We start from the raw sequence: 26,263 nt of genomic DNA on the forward strand, positions 1-26,263 counted from the left end.
GCAGCCTCCTGTGTCCCCTGGCAGAGATGGCCCAGGGCAGCCCGAGGACATCCGAGAGGAAGTCCTTGAGGAGCTGGTGGAGTTACTTGGAGGGGCCTTGAGGAAGGAAGACCAGTGCCTGGCCTAGGCTGCTGGAGGCCAGCTCCTGGCGGGACCAGCTTCTTAGCTCACGGGAAGGATAGCAGTTCTTTTCAGCTGGATAGCTGTGGCCAGACCATAGGAATGCCACCTTGAGGAGCACTGCAGAGCTCATCATCCTCATCCCCTGCACAGCCAGGAACAGCAGCCATAAGCAATGAGATGCAGAGATCCAGGGATCCCAGCACTTTGGAGCTACTACTGGTGCCCTGCCAGGCATAGGGAAGAAGGTTTCTTGCCCACAGGGTCTATCAGGCCAGGGGCCTTTGACCACTCTCAGGAACTGCTGAGGTGACTCTGGGTTGAGGAAGAATAGGGCTTGGGGGTCTTCTGGGAGGTGTGATCAGCCTCTGGGGCCAGGAGCAGGTCTTGCTCACATGCTCAGGGATAGCCGATCGCCAGTGTTGGGGTCAGGAAGGAATTTTCCCCCGGGCAGATTGGCACTGGGCCCGGGGGTTTTTTGCCTTCCTCTGAGCATCGAGCAAGACCACTTGTTAGGGCTCCTCTGGTCCATTCTGGCTGCTCATGCACCACGAAGGTGGCGCCTCGTGTCCTGCAGCTGGGGGGGGAAGGCTTTTTTCCCCTGATGGGGGCCTGCAAGTGTCCCTGGGGTTTTTTTTGCCTTCCTCTGCAGCAGTGAGCCAGCCCCTTGACAGGGCTCCTCTGGGCTATGGTGGCCCAAAGGCTGCTGCTCCTGCCCCACACGGGTGCCCCTCGTGCCCCACATCTGGGGAGAGGAAGCTTTTGTGACTCCCAGGGTAGCCCCTGCGGGTTGCTGCTTGTCCTCTGTTGCACTGAGCACAGCCCCTTGTCAGGGTCCTTTGGGCTCGGTTCTTGCTTGTTGCTCGCACCCCTCCAGGGCACAGCTTGTGCCCTGGCTTTCTCTGGCTCCATTGCTCAGTGCAAGCTTGGAGCAGGAGTGAGCTCTGCTCATCGCTTGGCTCCATTCCCTGGGAGTTCTTGCTTGTGCACAGCAGCCTGTGCTTGGAAGGGCTCCAGCCTTGCTGCCCATCAGCAGCTGCCACTTTCCAGCTCTCCCTGCGTGCAACACCAGCACCAGGCTGGCACAAGAGCACTTTTCATTCATCCCGGAAGAGAAACAAAAGGAAAGGAAGGTAATGGAAAGCTAAGTAACGTAACTGAAAGTAACGGAACAGAACGGAAAGGAACATAGCAGGAACGAAAATAATGTCATGGAAGAGGAAAATAACGGAAAAGAAAGGAGCGTAATGGACAGGAAAGAATGGTAACAGAAGAAAGCTGAGTAACAGAAAAAGTGAGTAACAGAAAGAAAAGAAACAGAACAGAGAGGAAGGAAAAGAAACACGGCAATGGAATAGAAATGAGAGTAATGTAATGGAACAGGAAACAAAGGAACATACTTTATAAAATTTCCTTTTTACAAAAGGAAATAAAATAACAGGAGCATAAAAAAGGAATGTAACGGAACAGGAAGGAAGGGAAAGGAATGTGTCTTAACTGGAAGTAATGGATTGGAATGGAAAGGACCATAGCAGGAAGGAAAATAATGCAATGGAAAGGAGAGTAATGCAACGGAGAACAAAGTAATGGAAAGGAAAGGAACGTAAAAGAAGAAGGGACAGTAACAGGAAGGAAAGTACCGGAAAGGAAAGGTAACGTAACCAAAAGTAATGGAATGGAACAGAAAAGAACATAATGGAAAGGAAAATAATGAAGGATAAAGTAACAGAACATAATGAAGAGTAACAGAAAGGAAAGGAATGTAAAGGAAAGTAATATAAGAGGAACAAAAGGACAGGAACATAATGGAAAAGAGAACATAACGGAACAAAAGTGAAAGGAACATAACAGAGAGGAAACGAAAGGAAAGGAACGTAACATAACTGAAAGCAACGTAACAGAATGGAAAGGAATAACACAGGAAGGAAAACAACATAACGGAAAGTAGAGTAACATACCGGAAAGAACGCTAACAGAAGAAAGTTAAGTTACAGAAAGGAAAGTAAGTAACAAAGGAAAAGTAGCATAATGGAAAGGAAAGAAATGTATTGCAATGGAACAGACGCTAAAGGAGAGTAAAGTAACAGAAAGAAGAACATGACAGAACAAAAATGAAAGGAAAGGAACATAGTGGAACAGGAAATAAAATACCATATTTATAAAGTTTCTTTTTAGGAGAAGAAATAAAATAATAGGAACAGAAATAAAAGGAAAGTAACACAACAGGAAGGAAAGGAACGCGACATAACTGAAAGTAACGGAATGGAAAGGAACATAGTAGAAAGCAAAATAAGATCATGGAGAGTAACATAATGGAAAAAAATGGAAAGGAAAAGAAGGTAACAGAAGAAAGGATAGTATGGGAAGGAAGGTAACAGAAAGTTAATGTAATGTATCTGAAAGAAATGGTAATGTAACTGACAAATGGAACGGAACAGAAAAGAATGTAGCAGAAAGTAAAATAACAGAGTAAAGTAACATAAAGTTAAGTCACAGGAAGGAAGCGAACGTAATGGGAGACTGGAGAGAACGTAACAGAGAGTAACAGAAAGGAAAGGAAAGTAACAGAAGAGGAATGAAAGAAGAGAAACATTAAGGAAAGAAGAAGAACATAACAGAACAGAAATAAAAGGAAAGAAACATAACGTAACTGAAACTAGCAGAATGGAAAGGAACAAAGTAAGAGAAAGGCAAGTAGCACAACAGAGATGAAAGGAAAGAAGCATAATGGAGAGAGAAGGAAAGAACGTATTACAATGGAACAGACACGAAAGGAGAGTAAAATAACAAAGAAGAACATAAAGAAAAAAAAAGAAAGGAACATAATGTAACAGGATATAAAATAACATACTTTATGAAGTTTACTTTTTAGGAAACAAAATAACAAAAGAAACTGAATGGAACAGGAAGGAAAGAGGAAAGGAAAGGCACGTGATATGACTGAAAGTAACCCAATGGAATGGAAAGTACTGGAAAGCAGAATAACTTAATGGAGAGTAACATAATGGAAAATAATGTAACAGAAAGGAAAAGAAGGTAACAGAAGAAAGGATAGTATGGGAAGGAAGGTAACAGAAAGTTAATGTAATGTATCTGAAACGGTAATGTAACTGACAGAAATGGAATGGAACAGAAAAGAACCTAGCGGAAAGTAAAATAACAGAGTAAAGTAACAGAAAGTTAAGTCACAGGAAGGAAACCAATGTAATGGGAGACCAGAGAGAACATAACAGAGAGTAACAGAAAGGAAAGGAAAGTAACAGAAGAGGAATGAAAGAAGAGGAACATAAAGGAAAGAAGAAGAACATAACAGAACAGAAATAAAAGGAAAGAAACATAATATAACTGAAACTAGCAGAATGGAAAGGAACGAAAGAAAAGTAAGTAAGAGAAAGGTAAGTAGCACAATGGAGATGAAAGGAAAGAAGCATAATGGAGAGAGAAGGAAAGAACGTATTACAATAGAACAGACATGAAAGGAGAGTAACATAACAAAGAGGAACATAAACAAAAAAAATGAAAGGAATGTAATGGAACAGGATATAAAATATCATACTTTATGAAGTTTCCTTTTTAGGAAATAAAATAACAAAAGAAACGGAATGGAACAGGAAGGAAAGGAAAGGCACGTGATATGACTGAAAGTAACCCAATGGAATGGAATGTATTGGAAAGCAGAATAACTTAATGGAGAGTAACATAATGGAAAATAATGCAATGGAAAGGAAAGGAAGGTAACAGAAGAAAGGATAGTATGGGAAGGAAGGTAACAGAAAGTTAATGTAATGTATCTGGAAGGATAGGAGCATAACGTAACTGAAAGTAACGTAACAGAAAGCAAAGAATAACACAGGAAGGAAAATAACACAACAGAAAGTAGAGTAACATACCAGAAAGAATGGTAACAGAAGAAAGTTAAGTTACAGAAGGGAAAGTAAGTTACAAAGGAAAAGTAGCATAATGGAGATTAAAGGAGAGAAACATATTGCAATGGATCAGATAATAAAGGAGAGTAACGTAACGGAAAGAGGAACAGAACAAAAAACAAAGCAAAGGAATGCAGTGGAACAGGAAATAAAATATATTTTATAAAGTTTCTTTTTTTAGGAGAGGAAGTAAAATATAAGGAAAGTAACAAAACAGGAAGGAACGGAACGTGAGATAACGGAATGGAAAGGAACATAGTGGAAAGTAAAACAATGTAACGGAGAGTAACAACAGAAAATAATGCAATGGAAAGGCAACTAACAAAAGGCAGGATAGTATGGGAAGGAAGGTAACAGAAAGGTAACAATGTATCTGAAAGGAATGGTAACGTAACTGACAGAAATGGAATGGAACAGAAAAGAACGGCAAAAAGTAAAATAACAGAGAGTAAAGTAACAGAAGTCAAGTCACAGGAAGGAAACAAAATGGGAGGCCAGAGAGAACATAACAGAGAGTAACAGAAAGGAAAGGAAAGCAACGGAAGAGGAACTAAAGGAAAGGAATATAATGGAAAGGAGAAGAAACAGAACAAAAATAAAAGGAAAGGAACAAAACATAACTGAAACTAACAGAATGGAAAGGAATGACATTGGAAATATATCACATAATGGAAACGAGAGTACCATTACAGAAAGAATGGCAACAAAGGAAAGTTACAGGGGAAAAAAAAGTAAGAGAAAGGGAAGTAGCACAATGGAGAGGAAAGAAATGTATTGCAATGGAACAGACATGAAAGGAGACTAACATAACAAAGAAGAACATAACAGAACAAAAATGAAAGGAACATAACTGAACAGGAAATAAAATACTGTACTTTATGAAGTTTCCTTTTTCGGAAAGGAAATTAAATAACAGAAAAGAAATGAAACTGAACAGGAAGGAAAGGAAAGGCACGTGGCACAACTGAAAGTAACAGCATGGAATGGAAAGTATTGGCAAGTGAAATAATGTAACAGAAAGGAGAGTAACCTAACAGAAAATAACCTAATGGAGACGAAAGAAAAGTAACAGAAGAAGGGACAGTAACAGGAAGGAAAGTAAGGGAAATTCAACATAACGTGACCAAAAGGAAAGGAATGGCAATATAACTGAAAGTAATGGAACAGGAAAGAACATAATGCATAGGTAAATAATAGAGGGTGAAATAACAGAGTTAAATAGTGCAAAGGAAACTAACGTGACAGGAGACCAGACAGAATGCAATAGAGATTAACAAAAAGGAAAGGAATGCAACAAAACATAATGGAAGAAGAACAAAAGGAAAAGAATGTAATGGAAAGTGAAAAAGAAAGGGAAGCAAAATAACAATTGAAAGTAATGGAACGGAATGGAACAGGAACGATGTAGGAAGAATAAAACCAAGAAAAGAGTTAACGTGATGGAAAGAACGGTAATGGAAGAAAGCCAAGTAACAGAAAGGAAAGTAAGTAAAAAAGGAAAGAAACATAACGGAAAGGTATGGGAGGAAACACACTGCAATGGAACAGGAAACAACAGACTTTATAACATTCTCATTAGCAAAGGAAAAATAACAGGAACAGAAAGAAAAGGAAAATGACAGAACAGGAAGGAAAGGAACGCAATGGAAAGGAAGGGGGCATAACTGAAAGTAACAGATCAGGATAGAAAGGAACGTAGCGAGAAGGAAAATAACATAATGGAGAAGAGTAACATCACGGAAAGAAAGGTAACGGAAGAAAGCTGCACAACTGAAAGCAAAGTAAGTAACAGAAAGGAAAGTAACATAACGGTGAGGAAAGGAAAGAAGTATTTCAATGGAACAGAAATGAGAGTAACGTTACGGAAAGAAGAACGTTATAATGGAACAGAACTGAAACAAACAGAATGGAACAGGAAATACGATACTTCATAACATTTCCGTTTCAGGAAATGGAAATAAAAGGCACAAGAACAGAAATAAAATGCACATAACAGATCACGAAGGAAAGGAAAAGGACGTGACATAACAAAAGAATGGAACGGAGAGGAGAGGAACGGAGAGGAGAGGAACGGAGAGGAGAGGAACGGAGAGGAGAGGAACGGAGAGGAGAGGAACGGAGAGGAGAGGAACGGAGAGGAGAGGAACGGAGAGGAGAGGAACGGAGAGGAGAGGAACGGAGAGAGAGAGAGAGGAGCGGAGAGGAGAGGCACGGAGAGGAGAGGACCGGAGAGGAGAGGAACGGAGAGGAGAGGAACGGAGAGGAGAGGAACGGAGAGGAGAGGAACGGAGAGGAGAGGAACGGAGAGGAGAGGAACGGAGAGGAGAGGAACGGAGAGGAGAGGAACGGAGAGGAGAGGAACGGAGAGGAGAGGAACGGAGAGGAGAGGAACGGAGAGGAGAGGAACGGAGAGGAGAGGAACGGAGAGGGCAGTTAACATAACCAAAAGGAAAAGAAAGGTAACGTAACTGAAAGGAATGGAACGGAACAGAAAAGAATGCGGTGGAAAGGAAAATAATGGGGGGTAAAGTAACAGAAAGTAGCGGGAAGAAAATTACTGTAACGGAAGACCAGAGAGAATGTAATGGAGAGAAACAGAAAGGAAAGACATGGAATGGAAAGGAAAAGAATATAACAGAACAAAAATAAAAGGAAAGGAACATAGCGGAGCAGGAAGGAAAGGAGCATAACATAACTGAAAGTAACCTAACAGAATGCAAAGGATAACACAGGAAGGAAAGTAGAATAACATACTGGAAAGAATGGTAACAGAAGAAAGTTAAGTTACAGAAAGGAAAGTAAAGAAACATACTGCAATTGAACAGAAATGAAAGGAGAGTAACCTAACAAAGGAGAATAACATAGTGGAGCAGAACTGAAAGGAGTGTAAAGGAACAGGAAATAACCACAGTTCATAAAATTTCCTTTTTAGGAAAGTAACAGAAAGGAACAGAACAGGAAGGAAAGAAAGGAAGGAACTGAAAGTATCATAACACAATGGAAACGGTCTTATTGGAATCAAAACATAACAGAAGGGAGAGCAACAGAAAGGAAATTAATGGAAAGGAAGTCAACATAACGGAAGAAAGAAAATACTAAGAACAAGGAAAGGAATGGGAATGAAAGTAATAGGAAATTAACAGAAAGGAACATAACACAAAGTAGCATAACAAAAAGGAGACTAATGTCTCAGAAAGGATAGGTATGCAACTAAGTTATGGAAAGGAAAATAACATAATGGAAAGAAAAATAAATCTTGTTTCCATTTGCAACCTTTGTGATTTGTGTCTCTTCATAGTTGAAACCCCCTTGGCATTTCAGGCAAAGAATATCATCATTATTCAACTCACGACGAGTGCAGGGAATGAACTGAAGTAGAACAGTTGTGTTGAAAGGGACCTACAAAGACCATGTAGTCCAACTACCTGACCAAAAGTGAACTGAAGGCATTAAAGGCATTGTCCAAATGCCTGTTAGACACTGACAGCATGGGGCACCAAGCACCTGTTCCAGGTTTTAATCACCCTCTGGGTAAAGAAATGCTTCCTCATGTCAAGTCCAAACCTCCCCTCTTGGACACAGCTTTGAGCTATCCCCAGGTGTCCTGGCACCGAGCACCAGGGAGAAGAGCTCAGCATGTCCCTCTCCACCTTCTCTCCTCAAACTGGAGAATCTACATACAAGGTAGTCTTTACCTTTATCTATTGAATTAAATTGCTCCAAATTTTGTTTTTCACATGCATTTGTATATATCTATATAAGTATTTGTACCTTATAAGTTCAGTAAATCAATTCTCAGGTAAAATATCTATATAATTAGTTATTTTCAGATGAGGCATGTGTGATAGAATTAAACATTTACTGTTGCTGGGGCATTTTCCATCAGTATGTAGTGATGGATGGCACATTTCTATTCATGTCATATGTTTCTACATATGTCATAGTAAAAAGCACTCCAGTGACCCACTATTTACAGAAAGGAGAGAATATAAAAAAAATCACAGGAGAAGGCAGTTATGGTTGTTTAATGTCTACTCACAAAGTCACTGCAGTAATTATTACATGTGTCACTTCTAAGAGAGAGAGAAGAGAGGAAGGGGGAAGAGTGGGCAGAGAAGCCACCCTGTACATTTGACCTTAATGAGACAGGCTATGAATACGCATAATGATTTCTCAAAGTGTTTGAAGATGTGCAGCTTTAGGGAAAAGAACTATACTAGAAAGGGGATAGGGTAAGTACCACTCAAATGGAGCTATTATGCTTGCAGCTATCTGGAATCTGAAATGAGATAAAAGCCACATCACAGAGGCATAATGACTTCAGGACCAATAAAAAGAATTAACTGACATATCTTCTGGTAAAATAGATTATGAGACTTTTCAGTTCTGCTTTGCATCAGTGGACTAAATGATGAAGCAGAAGGAACAGCAGAAAAGACTATGATTTCCCTATCCTCAGCAGAAAGCCTCAAGGAACTAAGGAAGTCATGGCCTGCCTCTCCCACTGATGTTTCATACAGCCATTAGGATAAATAACGAAGTGTTTATGGTCCCTGTGCATTGTTCCTCTACTTATTCCTTACCCGCTGCCCTGAAAACTCTTGCAGGGCAAACACACAAGATGATACCAGGGTAAACTCACTGATGTGACACCTTTTTCCCTACCTTTCTGGGAAGGGGAGTTAAAGAAACATTAAAAATGGGGAGTAATAAGCTTGTTTGTGTCTTTCTCAATGGGACTGAAAAAAAACTGCAAGAGGAAACTGAATCAAGATTCAGGAATATAAAGGTACACACAGAGCATGGGGTGAAGCTGTAATATAATCAAAGTTTACATCTTCCAACATATATTTTAAAAGAGCAGTTCTTTCCACTACAGCTACTGTTCTAATGACAGTTAAAGAGAAAATGGGAAGCTTCAAACTGCATCCTGAGATAGGAACCCTCCATCTTTTGAAAAACATGCTGCAATGCAGACTAACCTTGCAATGTGGATCTTAAAAAGGGTAAAATCTTGGCCTTAAGATGACAGAGCTTTGGAAGACTTCCCTGTTTGCCCAAGATCACAAGTTGGGCTAAACTAGAAATCAGTCTATTTGGTTAAATATTACGCCACATCACAGCTTTCTGGAATATTTTTCTGTAAGTTCATTTGAAAAGTTCCAACTTTACAACTCTAAAGAGTCACAATACTGGTTTTAGTAAAAGAAACAAAGCTTCCTAAAACTTACATAGTTCCTATTAGTAAGTATTTGGAAAACTGCTGAATACCTACTGCAATGCACTAGAATTTGAAAAGCTGTGTTACTGCAGCAGGTACAGACACCTAAACATGGCATCTAAACATTTTAATTCCACTATAAGCACATAAAATGCAAGTACTTGGTTCTTTGCTATCAAAACACAGCACTGCGAGTACGAGGTTTATTTAGAGATGACAAGGACAAGAGAATTGGGGAGCTCTGAGACTTCTTTGACAATACAGAATAGTTTATAGAGGCCACAAATTGCTGTGGGGAGCACGTGCACATATGTATTTCTATGATTGACTGCACTATTGAAATGCCAAGACATCTTAGAAATCAGAACAATTTTTACTACCACAGCAACATCTGTGAAGGGCAGAATTCACCATGACTTCCTTCAGTTCCTAAATTAAGACGCACTAAGGATGGATATAGATTATGCACAGAAATACATCTAGACATACTATTTCTACTGCACCGATCTGCTCTCTTAAAAAAAGAAAACCCCACTTTTTTTTTTGCCATATTTGGGAATCTAGTACTTTGGCTATAGAACCTGTACGTGAGATGCTGACATAATGATGAAACAAGATTTGTGATATAGGACTTTCAAGGGCTAAAGATGCTATTTTGAAGCACACAGTTTCAGTGGCTTTTCAGGATACTGCCCTTGCCCCTAAAGGTTTATAGTTAAGTGATTGTGCAGCTTGCTCTCCAACAGTTTGCACCAATAAAGCTGTACTACAGTAACTGTGAAGGTAGTACATAACTGTTAAGCCACCTTGTTTTAGGAAGCTGGATACTAGCTTTGCTGCCCTAACCTGTGGGCTTTTTTCTCCAGGAATCCAACTATCAGGTTACATTTTAACACCACCTTTTTAGTCACTAAGATGTTCTTACTTGCTAATTCTACCTGAGTGAAACAAGGGATATTTAAAATGTCTGTTAGTATCCTGAGTAGCAATTCAATATAGAGATGTTTGTTTAACATAGCGTTCATACAAACATTCAGATTTGACTTCCACGCTTGAGGGGGAAATACAGTTAAGGATGTTTCCATTTGAAATATCACTATCCTACCATATGAAGAAGTGTTTTTTTCATTTAGCATACTCCATGTACTACTTAGTGCTCAGTATAGCTAGATTAAAACGTTACTTAGCTTCATGTTCAGGAAAAACATACCTGCAATTCGGCTAGTTCAATTTCAAATATAGTACTAGTAATAATAGAAGCCTGCAAAATTTTTACAATAAAATTGAGAATTCTGCTCTTATTCCAATATGTGATAGTGCCTTTTGTTATATGCCAAGATATGCATCATTACTGCAGAGTTCTATAGGAACGTGTTACTGATTAAGCAAACAAAAGACCTCAAGTAACATAATACCACATTTTCTCTAGTACTTATAGAATCACAGAATAATTAGGGTTGGAAAGGACCTTAAGATCATCTAGTTCCAATCCCCCTGCCATGGGCAGGGACATCTCACACTAAACCAACTCACCCAAGGCTTCATCCAACCTGGCCTTGAACGCTAGCAGGGATGGAGCATTCACAACCTCCCTGGGCAACAGAGTATCTTACTGACAATACTCTATACCAGTTCAGAAAAAGATTTAGGGTGTTGTCAGTGTTCTCCTCAGAAAGTAGCTCTTTACCCTCCAGTCTTCAGTGCTAAAGCTAACCCCCAATCAAATGAAAATGAAAGCTTTAATAGCTGCAATGTGTAGGTACTACACAGCACATATGTAGGTGACGTGCTTTAAGCTATTCAAGAACAATTGTCAGAGTAGCCTTTCTTTGCTGCTGTTTTAGAAGCAGAGATTAAAATTACTTCCCATTAATTTTCACATATTTATTGCAGCCATTTGCATTTTAATGCTGAAACAGATCTGTCAGGTTCTTACATTGACAAACAGTTACACAGATATTAATGCAAGATGTCTTTTTCTTGTAGGAAAGAGTTGCTGATAAGAGCGATTCAGTTAACACATGAAACTCATTTTTCCACAGCATGTGTCATACTCACATGAAGGACACACATGAAACTCATTTTTCCACAGCATGTGTCATACCCACATGAAGGGAATGAGCACTAAATCATCTGTCTTGGTGTTCATGATCTCCTTCCCAGTGTTGCACAAGCTACTAGTATGTGCTGCTTTATACGTAACATGAACGAGAAACATTGTAGTACTGTATAGGTGTACTTTTTTGTGCCTGACGCCACTAGAGTGGTATTATTTTCAATTTATGAAGTTACCCTTTGAGAGTACTCAAAAGCTATAGCTAGGGCTGAACACAGCAGTTCTCCTAAAGAGATGAAATGGCTATAATCTATCAGCAGTTTTTGGCATTGTTCCCTGCAGTGCCTGCCTGGTTAGCTACTGATACAGTTCAAGGTGCTAGTTATGATTTTAAAAGGCCTAAATGGGACAGGATCCACTGATCTGAAAGACTGCCTTTACACCTATGCCTCAGAACAGACTGGCAGTCCTGTCTCTCTAGTCCAAGAAGGACTGATGTTACTCCCAGAGTTTAGACCGGCCTTATTTTAGGTATGTTTTTATTATAAAAAGGCAACATTAATGGCAACATGAAACAATGGCCATCTGTTCTCCAACAAGCTGTCTACCTATGGGCACTTGACCTGGGGTCTGCTGCATGTGCCACTCATCCCCCTTCAAGTCAGCTTTCCCCTCTCTGTCCCTCTCAATCTCTCCCATCCACAGGCACAGATATGTTTCTGCTTGCAGGAAGAGGTATGTGAACTTCAGAACTGTGATCCCTAAAAAGGCAGAGCTGCCATTTCTACTTATGATAGCGCCTTTGCATTCTTGTTGCTGAAGTTCGAGGACTTGCATGTATGCCAGATTTTCAATGCAAGCAGACTGAAATTCAGACTCATTATGCAGACACTTGGGGGAAAGCTTGTCTCTTGTCTCAGTTACTCAGTATTTTGTATCAGAAAAAGTGCTGAGACAACTGTCATGCATTAACAGACCAAAGAAATAATACACTCCCCACTGCAGAAAACTGACCCCTTTTTTCATTATCATCTTTTTTGCCTCAGCATGGCAACACAGACGACCAAGACATCTTGATGAGTATGCCAAGACGGGAAATTGTTCATGCAAAAGTAGTGTTAAAAGTAGAAATCCACAAAACAAGCCCAAAAGAAGTTAGTGTAGTTATATACATGGTGTCAGAAGATAAAGAAGGTATGTTCTTCTAACACCAGTTAAAAGGACAAACAGACAAAAAAAAGGTAACACCTATGGTTTGGTTTTTTACTTGTAATTAATTTCTCTTCCTTGCCTGTGGTGGTATGTGACAGTCAGCAATACCTGGACAGAAAGAAAGTCTGACATTTGTGCCTTCTACAGGACTCCATGAACAACAGACATTATTGAACCACAAATACGTTGATATACAATAACTTTGCCTAATAGCCATATATATCTACTCTTTATTTTAAATGATGATGCACCACTGAGGACAGAGGCTAGTTAAGGCTAAGTAATAGCTCTGATTTGCACAGCTTATAGAATGGGTAACTACTACCTTGCTCAGACTACATTGAATGGTGACTACAGATTGGATGACCTCTCTCATGTAAAAGCTTTTAGCAATTATTTTCCTTTTGCTTAGAAATATAAATTATGAACAGACTCCTTCTCCCAAGTACATTAAAGAAAAAAAAAAAAAAACACACACACCCAAAACTGGATTAGCAAATACAATGCATTTACCTGTCATGTTGCAGTAAACTCTCAAAGGTCCCAGTGCCCCACTGCCATCTGGATCTATCCAGTAGTAATTCGAAGTTTTGCCCAAGTGTTTGTATGCTTCACAAGAGAGTTCATGAATGGCTGGAATGAAATAAACCACAACAATAAGTATCTTCATATCCTGGAGCAAAAAATCCATAATGACAATGAACTGTCTTTATTTATATAACAAGAACTATACCCTTGAGATTAAAGTAATGTCACTGACATTCACAGCCAACAAAGCATCTCTCCAAAAGAAACACGAGTGATTAAAAGCTTGAGGCACACAATTTGATTCTTTTGGCGTGTGACAGAAAGCCAGAGTAGGAGGAGAATTCCAATAACTTGGCTGGGGGAGAGGGTGGGTGGGAGGGGGGAGGAACAACCAAACTTTAACAGTATCTTTAAACCATTCTTGAAAATACTTCGGTTCAGAACTTTGTTTATACAGTGGTTTAAGCTTTACATCATGAATGGCGACACTTCCGTTAACACAATATACTTTCAGGAGATACACCAAAAAAGCTTCCCAGTTTTCTTTCTGTAAATTTTAGGATTTTTCAGGTTTTATTACAACTCAGAATAACATCAAGTTTCAAAACCAAAATTTCTCACTATATGGAATACTTGTCTCTACACAGCTCTACAGCTCCCCTTTTATTGATCTACATAAATAATACTCTGTTCCAGCAAGGTCTAAACTTTCACCCTATTTACCGGAAGTTTAATTGCTTTAGCAGGGAGTTTTCCTTCTATTTTTTCCTTGACCTCTCCATACTGTTTTTTATTTCAGGTCATAAAACTGCTTGTCAAATTGTGTTACGATTAATAGCTCCAGCATGGTAATAAGCATTATAGGTGGAAGTTTTTCTAGTAACTCTCATATTCTCATTGAAACAGATGACTATTACAAAGTTGTGTATTATACGTGAATGAATTAAATCATTTCAGGCATAGGAAAAGTAAAACTGGTAGTTTATACAAGTTGGCATGTTTGTATACATATAACTGGTAAACTACGTAAATATTTTTCTATGCAGTATTTAAGAGGAGGAATGTGTAATGCTGCTTTGTTTTCCAAGGAACAGATGGTGCAGCTTTTTTGTTTGGAATCAATCAATCAGCTGCTAAAGGAAATGCAATGTTTGTTTAACCAGAATTCATATCCACTCTAAAACTCCATCTAATTTGTTGGCAAGTCTTGCAAGCAATCTCCTGGCTAAGACTGGCTTTATTTCAAATGTCCATAAGGATGAGCTGATTCACTGGGCTCTGATGAGCGACTGATCACACACAAACACACGCATGCATTTAGAGGCCTCTAACTATAAAGATGCAGGAGGAAAAGCGGAGCTAAAAAAGTCTCCAATTCAGATGTGGCATGAATACAAAGCTAAAAACTGTTATTGCATATAAAGCAATAACCTTGTTGATGCTACAAGAGAAAGAATTTCCTGGAAGGTTTTGTGTTCATTACAGGGTCTAAAGTCACTTGTATACATAAAGTAGACATTGTTAGACACTTTAATTGTGAAATATTCCAAGCCATTTCCCCTTCCTCCCCAAACTAAACAAATTGCTTCAGTATCAAGGAAACTCTTTGCCTGTTTTCAGACACTTCATGCAGATTTCCTAAGGGATTCAGAACCAATTTTCTTTTGAAATATTTCTCTAACTCTCTCCATGCTACCTAAATACAATCACAGAATACCAGCCCTGTTCATGTACAGTTGTAGCGATAGCAAATCTCAAATTTTACCAGATGCATTACAGATGACAAATACTGTTTATGATCTCCCAAAAGTTCTGCTCTTTTCATTTTCTAAACTCTTTCAGAAAGTCAAGGGAATTTTGTCTCTGAAGTATCCACATCTTTACATAGAGCCATGTGACTCTAGGTTTGCTCTTTTCAAGAGGACAGGACAATATTTATACGGAGATACTGCCACAGTTCCGAGATAAGTGTTCTATGGAAGACAACACCAAGTTACACTGGTTAATCAGATACTCATTTATCCCTACTGAGTATTTTTTTAAGGAAGTTAAAGGGTTTAGATACAACATTCTTCCTTTGGTTTTCCTGGAATGGGAAAAGGAAAGCACAGTAGGTAGTTATCAGAATTACAGCACAGAACAGGCTGCTTTTGAATATCAGCATTTGCTAAGCTTCAATGTTATGTCAAAGACCAAACTGTAAAAATGCCTCAAGTAAAGACAGAAGAGTGAAATAGTCTACATTCAACTTGTGAAATGCCAGGAGCGTGTGATAGGGTTTGGAAAGGTTTTATCCATATGCAGTTGCATACTTAAGGAGCATAAAAATGCAAGGAAATGAATGGATGGGTTCTAGCTCAAGGACAGAAATCACTTCACAGGAGTATAGGGACAAAATGAAGGGATAAGTGAAGTTGGTATACTGACAGAATAACTGGTGATCAAGATGCAGTAAGAAAACAATGAACAATCATGTTCTGGTGTATGAAGACACTTGATGACAGAAAGAGAACTTTCTGTTAACTTCAGATGGCAAACGGTAGCCCCTAACTGAACCAGCAGAACAAAAGCGGCAAATTGCAAGCAGAGAAGGCAGCAGCAAAAGGGACGACAGTAAGACATGATAGCAAGACGTCACAGGTGTAGAACATGACATAGAAAGGGAGACAACACAGGATGACCTTTTAATTCAATACTCCTTTTTAATGGGCTTTTGAAACGCGCATGAAATGTTCAGTCATGTGTAAGACACATGAACAGGTGAAAACAGAAATTATGAAACCCAAAGAACACCTAGAATAGATGAAAAGATAAAAAACATTGTTTTAGAAGTCACCTGGGCACATTAAAATACAAAATAAAAGGAAAACAGAATACAACAACAAGGAAGAGTCCACCACAAATATCAAAGTTGATAAAGGTTACAATAAACAAGCAAAAGATTTAACAAAGCCAAGAAATTAAAAGTAAATGAAATGCAAGATCTGGATATAAAGTCTACAGTGCTCATATATGAATAAGGAGAAATGGTTACATATCTCTACACATGGAGAAGGAGGCAGAGAAATATAGAGAAAGGTCTTTTAGTGCTGACTTCTGGAAGATGGGAAAATCTCCACATAATTGAAGGACTGAAGATACAAGGGCAATAGATCTCCGCTTTTCAAGCCAGCAGAAGTAAAATGCCAAAGTGTATTTGCTTTCTTGGTAGTTGGTCCAAACACACAATGTATATACTTCAAGGAACTTCCAGAGTGTTAAACCTCAAAATCTTCCAAAAGTAAAACTCACATTTGCCTTGATGTCCAGATAAGCCCTTTCTAGCATAATACATCCAGAATGGCTTCCTCACTCTTAACTTGACATGCTGTCACACTGCACTGCTGTCTACAGCAAGGTGGCTATTGAGAGGTGAAAACTTCGCCGGAACAGTGATCCAATGTCTTACGGTCAGGTAAAAATCACATGCGAAAAGAATCAAAACCAGAAAGAGCTTAATAAAAATGCTATAGTCTTTTTAAAGTTTAATCACCTGAATAATACAGCTCAAGCAGAGACAACCAAATCCATTTTATGCTAAAATCTAAAAGGGCTTGTGTTGTAACATAAGGTAAAATGTTTAAAAAGACCCTCCAACATGAATTAACTTTTGATGTGAAACATTAAGCTTCTTAGTCTGGGCAGAAAAATCCAGTCATTTTAATCAGCTGACAAAGGCAACTATGAATGCATTTTGAAGTTCACATTGACTAAGATAACAGCCACAACAGTGGGCTTGAGAAGTTTCTGTTAGTAAAGATTGACTCAGGAAGCAGATTAAGGGAGAACAGCTTAGAGTGAAACAAAACCTAGCAAAGGCCCTTGTAACCAGGCAGACCTTAACCGCATTTTCATTTCGCATTTCTTCACAGGTTGTTTTCCACTCCTGCAGCTTACCTGAACCCCAAACTGGAGGTGCCTATGGGCTGAGGAAGACACTCATTTATGAGTTTCTAGGATCCTCCATTTTAAACACTTGAAGCAAATGGTTCAGAAAACCAGTTTTACAGAATAGCTTTTCCTAGCTCCAGACTGTTAGGGTTGGGAAAAGTCAGCTTCTGTTAGAGCTGAGTGGCTCTTTGCTGAGGGAAGCAGATGTTCTCACTCCTGTTTCACTTTCTGACTTGCATAAAGATCAAGAGAGTTATCCCACACAGGTGGTACAGCTGCTGGCAATCTCTAGAAGCCAGAAGAGTCAAATGACAAAAAGGATTTATCAACTCTCTTATCCTATATGATGTTCCCATAGAGTTTCAGTAGCATCTCTGTGAACTACAGTTTCTGCATCACTATATAAGAGGGCAGCTTTAAATATAGGGCTGACAAATAGCCTCCTTTTACAAGTCCAAAACTCATTACAAATAGAAGACCTAGCATGACAGTCTGCACTGTGTGACACAATGAATGTGTTATGTTTTGATTCCATCAGTGAATGTGTCTCTGCAGGGAATACAGTCCTTTATACTGCTCCTAATACAGGAGTAAATCTCAGCTTTACAGGGGCATAGGAAAGGTGCAGATTCCCAGGAACTGATGGAATTAAATGATGGTAAAAGTAACAAAGTAGGCACTACATCAGAGCCACAAAGTCCAGCTACACCTCTCCATCACTTTCAACTTCCCCGAAAAAACCTGAAAGCTAAATAGACTGTGAGGTGCTTGGGTTTATACCACTCAAGCTGCTTTCAACTCCTCAGCCCCTTAAAAAGGGCTGAAAGCACAAACAGACTAGGAAGGGGGAAGAAACCCCCAACCTTCTCAAGAAATAGCTGCACACCACAATGCCATACCTGTAGTTGATTTTAAAAGGATGTTGCTTTATTGCAATATATATTCAGATCATCTCTTGCAAAACTGAAAATGTTAATATACATACACTGTAAGCTTCTGCTCTGCCAATGGCAGTCTGTCTGCGCAACAAACCTACCCCTACCCTCATGCATTCCAATGCTGTATGGTGGAGAAATGTCACCATTTTTTAAAGTAGGTTAAGTGAACTAGAAATCTCACCATGACTCAAGGTTCCATATGAGAACAAAACGCCTTCTGAATTCCATACCTGCATTCTGAACACACAAAGCTGCTGGCATGCTCTACTGCTTCGTGTACATTAAAATGTTTTTTTAAAAGCCCCACAAAAAGCCACCAGGATGCAACCCTAATTCAACATTCTTGTTACTCTGTAGGATTACTGCTGCAACGATCATAACCAAAACTCGCATCTGCCAGTTTTGTAAAGTTGGATATAAAACTCTTGTATTTGGAACTCATCCTTACAAGGCCTAAGAACTGGCACAGTAGAATAAGTAAAAAAGTTCAGTCTCCAGTTATAGCTAAACTTGGTAGACATGTTGTTGAAATCAGTCAAAATAAGTGTGAACAAGTACTTACTTTTACACCTCACAGTTGAAAAGTGAGGTAACCCTTTCAAATATGACAATCAGATGGAAGCACTGCTAGAAATCCACAGATACACACAAAAGTGCTCAGCACTGCCATTTAGTTACCTATGCTTTACCACAAATTGGATGTATCTATAACAATGTTTATACAGCAAGTATACTTTTGGTATGGAAATCCCTCCACATCATATCCATGCATGCACACATACCCCCTTTTCCTGTTTGCAATTCTATTGTACTTATCCTTCCTACAAAATGAAACAACCCAAAACTGAAAGCTTAATGAAAGGTTTACTCATGTGTAGAACCATATACGATCTTGATTATTGTTAGTTTGAAAGGTTTTCTGAAGTACCTTTTGCCAGACTGCCAAACACTAAGAGTGCCCTTGTTCATTTGCTGGTGGCAAAGTAAATATGGTTGGGAACTTCAGCTGAACGTTCCTGTTCACCCCTTCCAACTTTTTCAGGCTGTCAGTTTACAAAAGCTCCCAACACCTTCAGCTATAAGAGCTGAAATGTAAACCAAATTACAGATCAAAATCCAAGGAGAACCACCCACGACCATCATCCAAAACCCCTCACTCAAACAGTGACAGAAAGAGGAAATTAAAGCTGAAGAATGGCGACATTCCAATGCAGAACTGCACATATAAGTAAGATGTTTTGAGCTGCTTCAATATGCTTCAACTTATGTTCCCAAGTGTAAGCACACTTACCTAAAAGAGCCCCAAACCATTAAAAGCATCAAACACAACCCAATCCTGCACAGAGAAGGTTCTTGGGTAGCCAAGACTTTTTAGGATCTTTTTCTTGCTATTTTTGCCTGCTACATAATTATTAAGCACTACTTCTTAACTATGACTAGGTTACCTCCACAGACAGATGCTGAGCTATTACAGGTCCCAAAAGCACATCTGGCGTCTTCACACACCTTCAGAATGAAACAGATGTGACTGTTTTCTGGGATACAATCATTGTATGAACCCCTGGTTTGCTCTCACAGTTGGCTAGCACAAACACATGAATTTTAAGAGCTCAAAACACCATCCTTTTTCATTGTGCCCAAGTGAGATTAGCAAGAGACTATCATACACTACACTACTATTTTACTCATGGCAGTTCAAGTACAAGTTAATAGAAGCCTAAGGGTTTAGTTCTGTTACTCTTAACATCATTCCACTACATGTTCTGGGAAAAGGCAGTTCAATTGCTCAAATTGTTTTTTAAGCAATAAACAAAAAACAAGTGCCAGGAAAAAAAAAGCAGGATCTTTATCAAGAGCATAATCAATGTAACAGCAGAATCACATGGCTGGGATGAACCTCAAAGATCACCTAATCCATCTCCCAGAAAAGCTCAATTACACCCATGTTGCCATTGCTGACATACTCTTGCTCCAGATCTCCCTTGACTGAATTCCTCAACACACTGAGGCAACTTAGAGCTCCACCAGCCCTTCAGCATCAGAATTTATCCCACTCACTCTACACCATGAGGCTGCTCTGCTGCAATTTAAACTCCTCATTTCTCTTTCTATCCACCATGAATTTGATAACAACTTACAGTACTCCTCCTTGCAGCCATCTTTTGTCTATCTGCTGATACGAACCTCTTCTCTACATTAAAAACACCAAGTTTATACATCTTGGCCACAGGTTGTGTTTTCTAGGTGCTAGAATATTCTTGCTCTGCTCTGAACTCTCTCATTTTTTCATGAAACTCAGCATACAAAGTGGACAATGCCCAGCACAGCAGGATTTGCACATCCCACAAGCTACACCTCTGACAACTTGTCCCAAAACAGCTCTTCCCTCATTCATGGAAGCACAGGAAGTTAACTACAAGGTAAATAAGCCAGCAACAAAGCCCACTTCTACAGAAGTGAAAAAACCCCAAAACCACAACCCAAAACCAGAAAAGCAGTTTTCCTCAACCTCTGCTTCTACAGGTGGTTAACCCCTCCTAAGCACAGTACCTCCCATTGCTCAGTTGCTCTGCATTTCAAAATCCTGAAAACAGCTTCCAAAAGATCATTCTTTAAGTATACATATATTATACATCTATTTAATATAATATATATTATATAAATCTAAGAAATACACATATGCACACTTCAAAAAATTTGGGAACAAAAGCCAACAGAAGGAGTTTTAGCACTTTATGGCTGGACTCCTGTACATTGCTGTCTGCTGCTGCATTGGCTGTCATGCCACTAAAACTTCCCAACAGCAAAGCCCCTTTGTGACTGAGCATAAGCCCTCTTCCTGCTGCCACTGATCTAAGCTTCAGCCTTCTTAACACTCTGAAATTATGGATTGACACCTCCCCAGCTGCTGTATCCGCCTCACACTCTCCCTTTGCCTTCTACTGTGAGCTAATGAACTTGTAAAGAACTCTCATTATTAGCTCAATATTCCAATCTGCCCCATAGAAACAGAACAGAACATCAAAATATACATGGAAAATTGCCATGTTTGTATGAAGTTGACTCTAGGCTCATTTTTGTAAGCTACAAACAAGACAATTACCATTGTGGTAATAAAGGGAAGAATGTAGAGAGGTCGCCACCAAAGTAAGAGAGCACTACTTTATTTGCCATTTATTTGCCACTGGGATAAAGTTACTACTGTGGGGGTGAAAACTGCCATTTGAGTTACCATACAGTACTGCAACTCAGGAATTTGCTATGAATACAGAAGTAAAACAGCCCATTTACGGCAAAAGCAAAGATACTTCTTTTTCTCTCTTATCTTAGCTCTTTCTTTGCTTTGGGCTGGGGAATGGAGGGCAGAGAGAAATTAATTTAAATCCAGAATGGATTTTTAAACAAATTTAGCAGTGATTTTAAATTAGAAGCCATAGATTAGGCAATTAGCATCCTTGTAGCAGTGTCAGCCTACAGATATCACCAGAAAGAAGTATAATTAGACACCAATTTTTAACAAGGTGCTTTTGGGAATCAAATCATTCAAGGATACACAAGACATTAAAAAAAACCCAAACCAGCTGCATTCTGGCATAGGTCTTTGTGCCTGAAATAAATAAACACTGTTCAGAGTAAAAGCATTTGAAAGGGAGAACTGCAAGTCATGCAAAACGTCTCCAAGGAAGGCACACTTTCATCTTAAATCCAGGTGATCTGGCATGTTGTGTAGCATTACTGGGCACTGCATCTGAGGGGGAGGCTGTCAAAGAAACATTCACCCTGCTTGTGCTGGTCTTGCACTGGTCCCAGCCACAGGAAGCTTCAAAGCTGCCTGAAGCTTGCTTGAGTCTTCTCCAGCTGGGAGACAACAGGAACAACACTGGCAATACATCTTGCCCTCTTCTCTCCTATCCCTCTCTCCCATGCTAAAGGCTTCAAGGTTGGTGTAAAAACCAAGTGTGAAAAATCCATATTCCTCATGTATGATTATCTGCTCCCACTTACTCTGTATTGCCAGGGCAATGGAAAAGAGGAGTCAAGGTAAAAGCCTGGATTGACACATTCCCAGCTGTGTAACACAAATCCTTGTTTGCACTATTAAGGTATACCAAGATATACAAATGAAAACGTCAGCAAATTCTATACAGGCCAAAGTAGGGGAGATGACTCCAGTAAATTTAGGTCAAAGCTAAAAGATACCTGGATTCCTATTTTAATACAAGATTTCTGTAAGTGGCTACAAATAGCAAAGCCACAGATTAAACCCAGAGATACTTCCCCATCAAGTTCGTGCTAGTTCTTTCCTGTCTTGCATATCAGAGCGCTTGATCTGTCTGACCTTCCTCAATGTTAGATAAAGCTCAGCTGCACAAAGATATTCTCATAACAGAGCTTTAAAAATTTATAGTATCAGGTTTTGCTTATTCATGATTATTAATCCCAAAATACATTATTTCCATGTTTATTTCAAAGACTGTAATTAAGTCTAATTAAGTCTAATTTTTACAGCTGCAATTTTCACCATTTCCTGCCCCTTTTCCCTTTTCTCTCCATCCCAGCTCCCCATTTTTGTATCTACTGCAACCAGAAATCCTGTGAAGGAAAACACGGTACCGCACTCGGGGGTATTACTCAATTGAAGTTTTACTTGAGTAAAACTGAGTGATTAGAAAGCCCCATGTCAAATAAAATAAGATTTTTTTCAAAACCTCACATGAAAAGCTTATGTTTGAAAAGCTACAAACCACACCAAACAGCAGCTTACCTACAAAACAACTGCTATGCACACAAACACTTGACCAAAAAGGCTTTTCCAAAGGAGCCCAGCACTTATTTCCAACAGAAAAGAGCTAAAACATTACAGAAACAAATGCTCATATCAGCATTTACATTATATCAATCAAAATGTCCTCTATCAACATGACACCAATTCAGAACCAATGCATCATCTCTGTCAATTCGATTAATCACTAAGCAACTCGCAGTGCCAACACAATTCAACTCTTCCAACTGCCACAGAAATACCAGCAGAAACATCTGCTCCATGTCCCTTTTTTCATGTTTTCTCTCCAATGACTGTGCCCTGGCAACCTACCATCTTCACATCTTTTGCACATAATGGATGAGCTGTGAAATTAGTAACCTGTTAGACAGGTACCCAGGAGGTTGTCCTGGCTGGCATGCACTCTTTGGGATGTGTTTCAGCAGTACACTGTAGAGTATTCATTCACAGTACCTACTGAGGGGATAAGAGTATGGTGAAAGGGTCAGGTTTTGTGAGAAAAGTTGATCCGCACAGCCACGGAGGAGCTCTGAGATGCAATAGCAGGGGAGAAGCCCAAACAATACCCTGGCAGGCTGCTCCCAGGTCCATCTCAAGAGCCATCAGCCCAAAGGCTCAGAGACTGGCCCAAGTCAAGGACTCCCAAGCAACAACCAACCTGCCTGCAGCTGCCCCGGCAAAGCCTCAGCTCTAGTGTCTGGGCATGGAGCCCATCACTGTGGGTCACTGGGAGCAGCTCTCTGAACATCTTTCAAACTAAGGACATTGCTGCTTAGGGGCAGGATGCATCACAGGATGAACACAAAACATAGCTCAAGATTGCACAGGACTTACAGGATGACTAGGGGCAGAAGCAAAGGCAGGGAAAGGGAGACGGTTAGGTGATTTGGAGAAGGAAAGTCTGAAAAAGAGAGGCAAGTGTAAAAATTGGCCAGTATGCTTGCCTGGTTGTGCCCTTCAGCTGATCAGCACAGTCTGTCTTGCTTTCTCATTAAATTCCTTTCTACATCTTTCCTGGGCAAGGGGCTCTCAATTCTGTGTATGAGGGTGTAGGTACCAGCAGCTGCAGCAGGACACAGGCCAGAGGGTCCCTGTGTCCATGGTGCCAGTCACTGGAGCAAGAGCAGCTGTGTGAGTGTATGATGGCTACTGAATATCAAGCTGAACTAGCCAGCAAGTACCCTAGGAGCAAGCAGGGGTGAGTGGGTCTCCAAGCATCAGCTCTGGATGCGAGAGGAACAGGGTGTCTCTGAGGGTGAGATCAAGGGGACTTAACTGTGGGGACCTGGAAAGTCCTGGATAACTCTGCTTGTCCTAATAATGGATTTACCCCTCCTGGAGCCATTTCCCCTTTTATTTATGGCTGCAATTAACATCTTACACAGCCCTGACCTTGTGGGTTGTACTTGGCTACGCTGATACGCAGGACATCTCCCCCCTCTGTGACCAGCAACATACTGCCTGACAAGTAGCTCAAGTGATCAAGATGTGGATGAAGCTCCCAGCTTTTGTCCAGCAGAGCTTTCTGATTTGTAGAAACTGTTTGATGATGATCATCCAGACTGCTGCAAGAAAACAAGAACAAAGACTGGCTGAAGAGAAAAAAAATTCAGAGCAGATGATTAGAGCAGGAAAGACAAAAGGAGGAAAACAAACTGTCAAGGCTGATACACAACCACAAAGAAACTGAGCAACATGAAAACGGGGAAATCAGAAGGGGTTTTGAAAAGGAGAGGCATGGCTAAAAATTTCAGAAAGCCGTAACAAGTCCTTGTAGCTCATTTAGCCTGAGAAATGCAATGATATTTGTAATGTTTCGAAGCATCAGTGGCAAACAGCATGTTTTGTTTTCCTCTGTTTTAGAGCATCTACTACTAGATCCTTCTGAACCTAAAAGTATATTGAAAACATATATAATGAAGCAACCACAGACACAAGAGAATTTAAAGTTTTCTAAACAAATGATTAGGGAATATGGATGTCATAAGTGAGGTAACATAAAAGCTACAGAGGCATCCATGGGCTTAAAAATTTGCAAGATGGAGATTCAAAGACAGACTGTACGTTCCAGTGAAATGAAGAGAGACAGATGTACAATTAAGGACATGTTACATAGTACAGCTAAGACTCCTACTGAAGAGCATGAAGAACGACAAACTACAACACGCTTAAATACTTCTGCTAATATGAGCACAAACATTATTTATGAAACAGTAGCATCTTCCATGTCTTTGTAAAGTTACCTAAAAGTAAACATACCTAGAGGCTTCCCAAGGCTTCAGTAAAATATTTAAGGAGTCCCAGTAAACCTCTCATTACTTCTGCTAACACTTGTGTAGCAGAGATACCTATTAGCCCTGTAACCCAAGGTGAAATTTTAAAGCAACAGTAATGAAGTATGATGATACCAAACACCTACTTGCACTAACGGACTGTGGTCTTACAACTTGGCCTGTTTTGTCTCCCATTTAAATTATAGCATATTGAGAAGGAGAGTAAAACCTAAACCCCCACTATACTAGAACTACAGAAAAACACTCACAGCTCTTGCCTCTGAGTGAGAAAGGTCAATGTGGACAACTGATTCCTAAGAAAGGCATACAGAGCAGCCAAAAACTACCACTGTAAAGAAGCCTGAATATACGGGAAAATCATGTTTGAGAAAGGTAGTATCCATAAACAAGAACCAAATTATATCAAAAAATACCACCATCCAGAATATATACTGTCCACAGAAGTATAGTAAGAGGAGCAGCAATTACTCTCTATGCTCATTTACTACTGGAGTCCTACATCTAATATTGTGAAGGTGTTGTCACACTAGCTATTCGGGTAAATTACAGGATACAAAGAACAAGTAGCATTTCAGGGTTTCACTCCATTTAATCAAAAAATGCAAATTTACCACACACAAACCACCTGAAACACTGCTATAGAGCAAAAAAAGCAGTAAGAAACTGAACTGCCAGGCTTTGTTACTCTTTCAATGAATTTTGGCTTTCCTTATCCTTCTCCATTTTCTTCTACAAGTGCAATACCTCTCATCACTTCAAGCTTGTGACAGAAAGACTCAGAGTTACCAGTAAGGCCTGGGGTATGATCAGCCTTGAATCTCAGCAGCAGAGTCACAATGCAATAGTCTCTTCCACTGCTTTCAGGCACAAAACAAAAACACATCTCTTAGAAAAAAAAAACCACCCTTTTGCCTCTGGACAAAACCAACTAAACTACCCCAAGGAGTCAGCTTGCAGTAGGTAATGGTACCTGGCAAGAGAAGGCTCAGCCGGGTTCAACCCTAAAGCCTACTGCAGAAGAGAGAGCTTCACTGCTTCTCTTCCACCTCAAGAAGAACTCTGGATTGCTCTGCACCATTTTGCATTTTCAAGGCTACATTCCAGAAAAAAAGATGAGTGGCTCCTGCTAAAGCAAGCCTAAGAAGTCAATTCTTAGATATCTGAGGTAACTGGCCACCAGTCTTACACTTAGACTATGACAGAGTTGATTGCAAAGCTTTCTCCAGCAGATTATCTAGGGAAAACAAAGCCCTTA

General features: G+C 39.8%; 1 protein-coding gene across 2 annotated transcripts in view; it reads right to left on the reverse strand.

The window, feature by feature from the left end:
* CNTNAP2 (contactin associated protein 2) overlaps positions 1–26,263 on the reverse strand; it is a 1,008,227-nt gene that overhangs the window by 301,912 nt on the left and 680,052 nt on the right. For both annotated transcript variants that reach the window (XM_057431243.1, XM_057431244.1), the window contains exon 12: positions 13,049–13,168. In XM_057431243.1, coding sequence (XP_057287226.1) covers positions 13,049–13,168 — 120 coding nt within the window. The remainder of the gene's footprint in view (positions 1–13,048; positions 13,169–26,263) is intronic.

The sequence above is a fragment of the Pezoporus wallicus genome, unplaced genomic scaffold (genome assembly GCF_028554395.1).
Source record: "Pezoporus wallicus isolate ANWC-B61680 ecotype Strahan unplaced genomic scaffold, APGP_CSIRO_Pwel_v1 scaffold_11491, whole genome shotgun sequence".
Classification (NCBI taxonomy): domain Eukaryota; kingdom Metazoa; phylum Chordata; class Aves; order Psittaciformes; family Psittacidae; genus Pezoporus; species Pezoporus wallicus.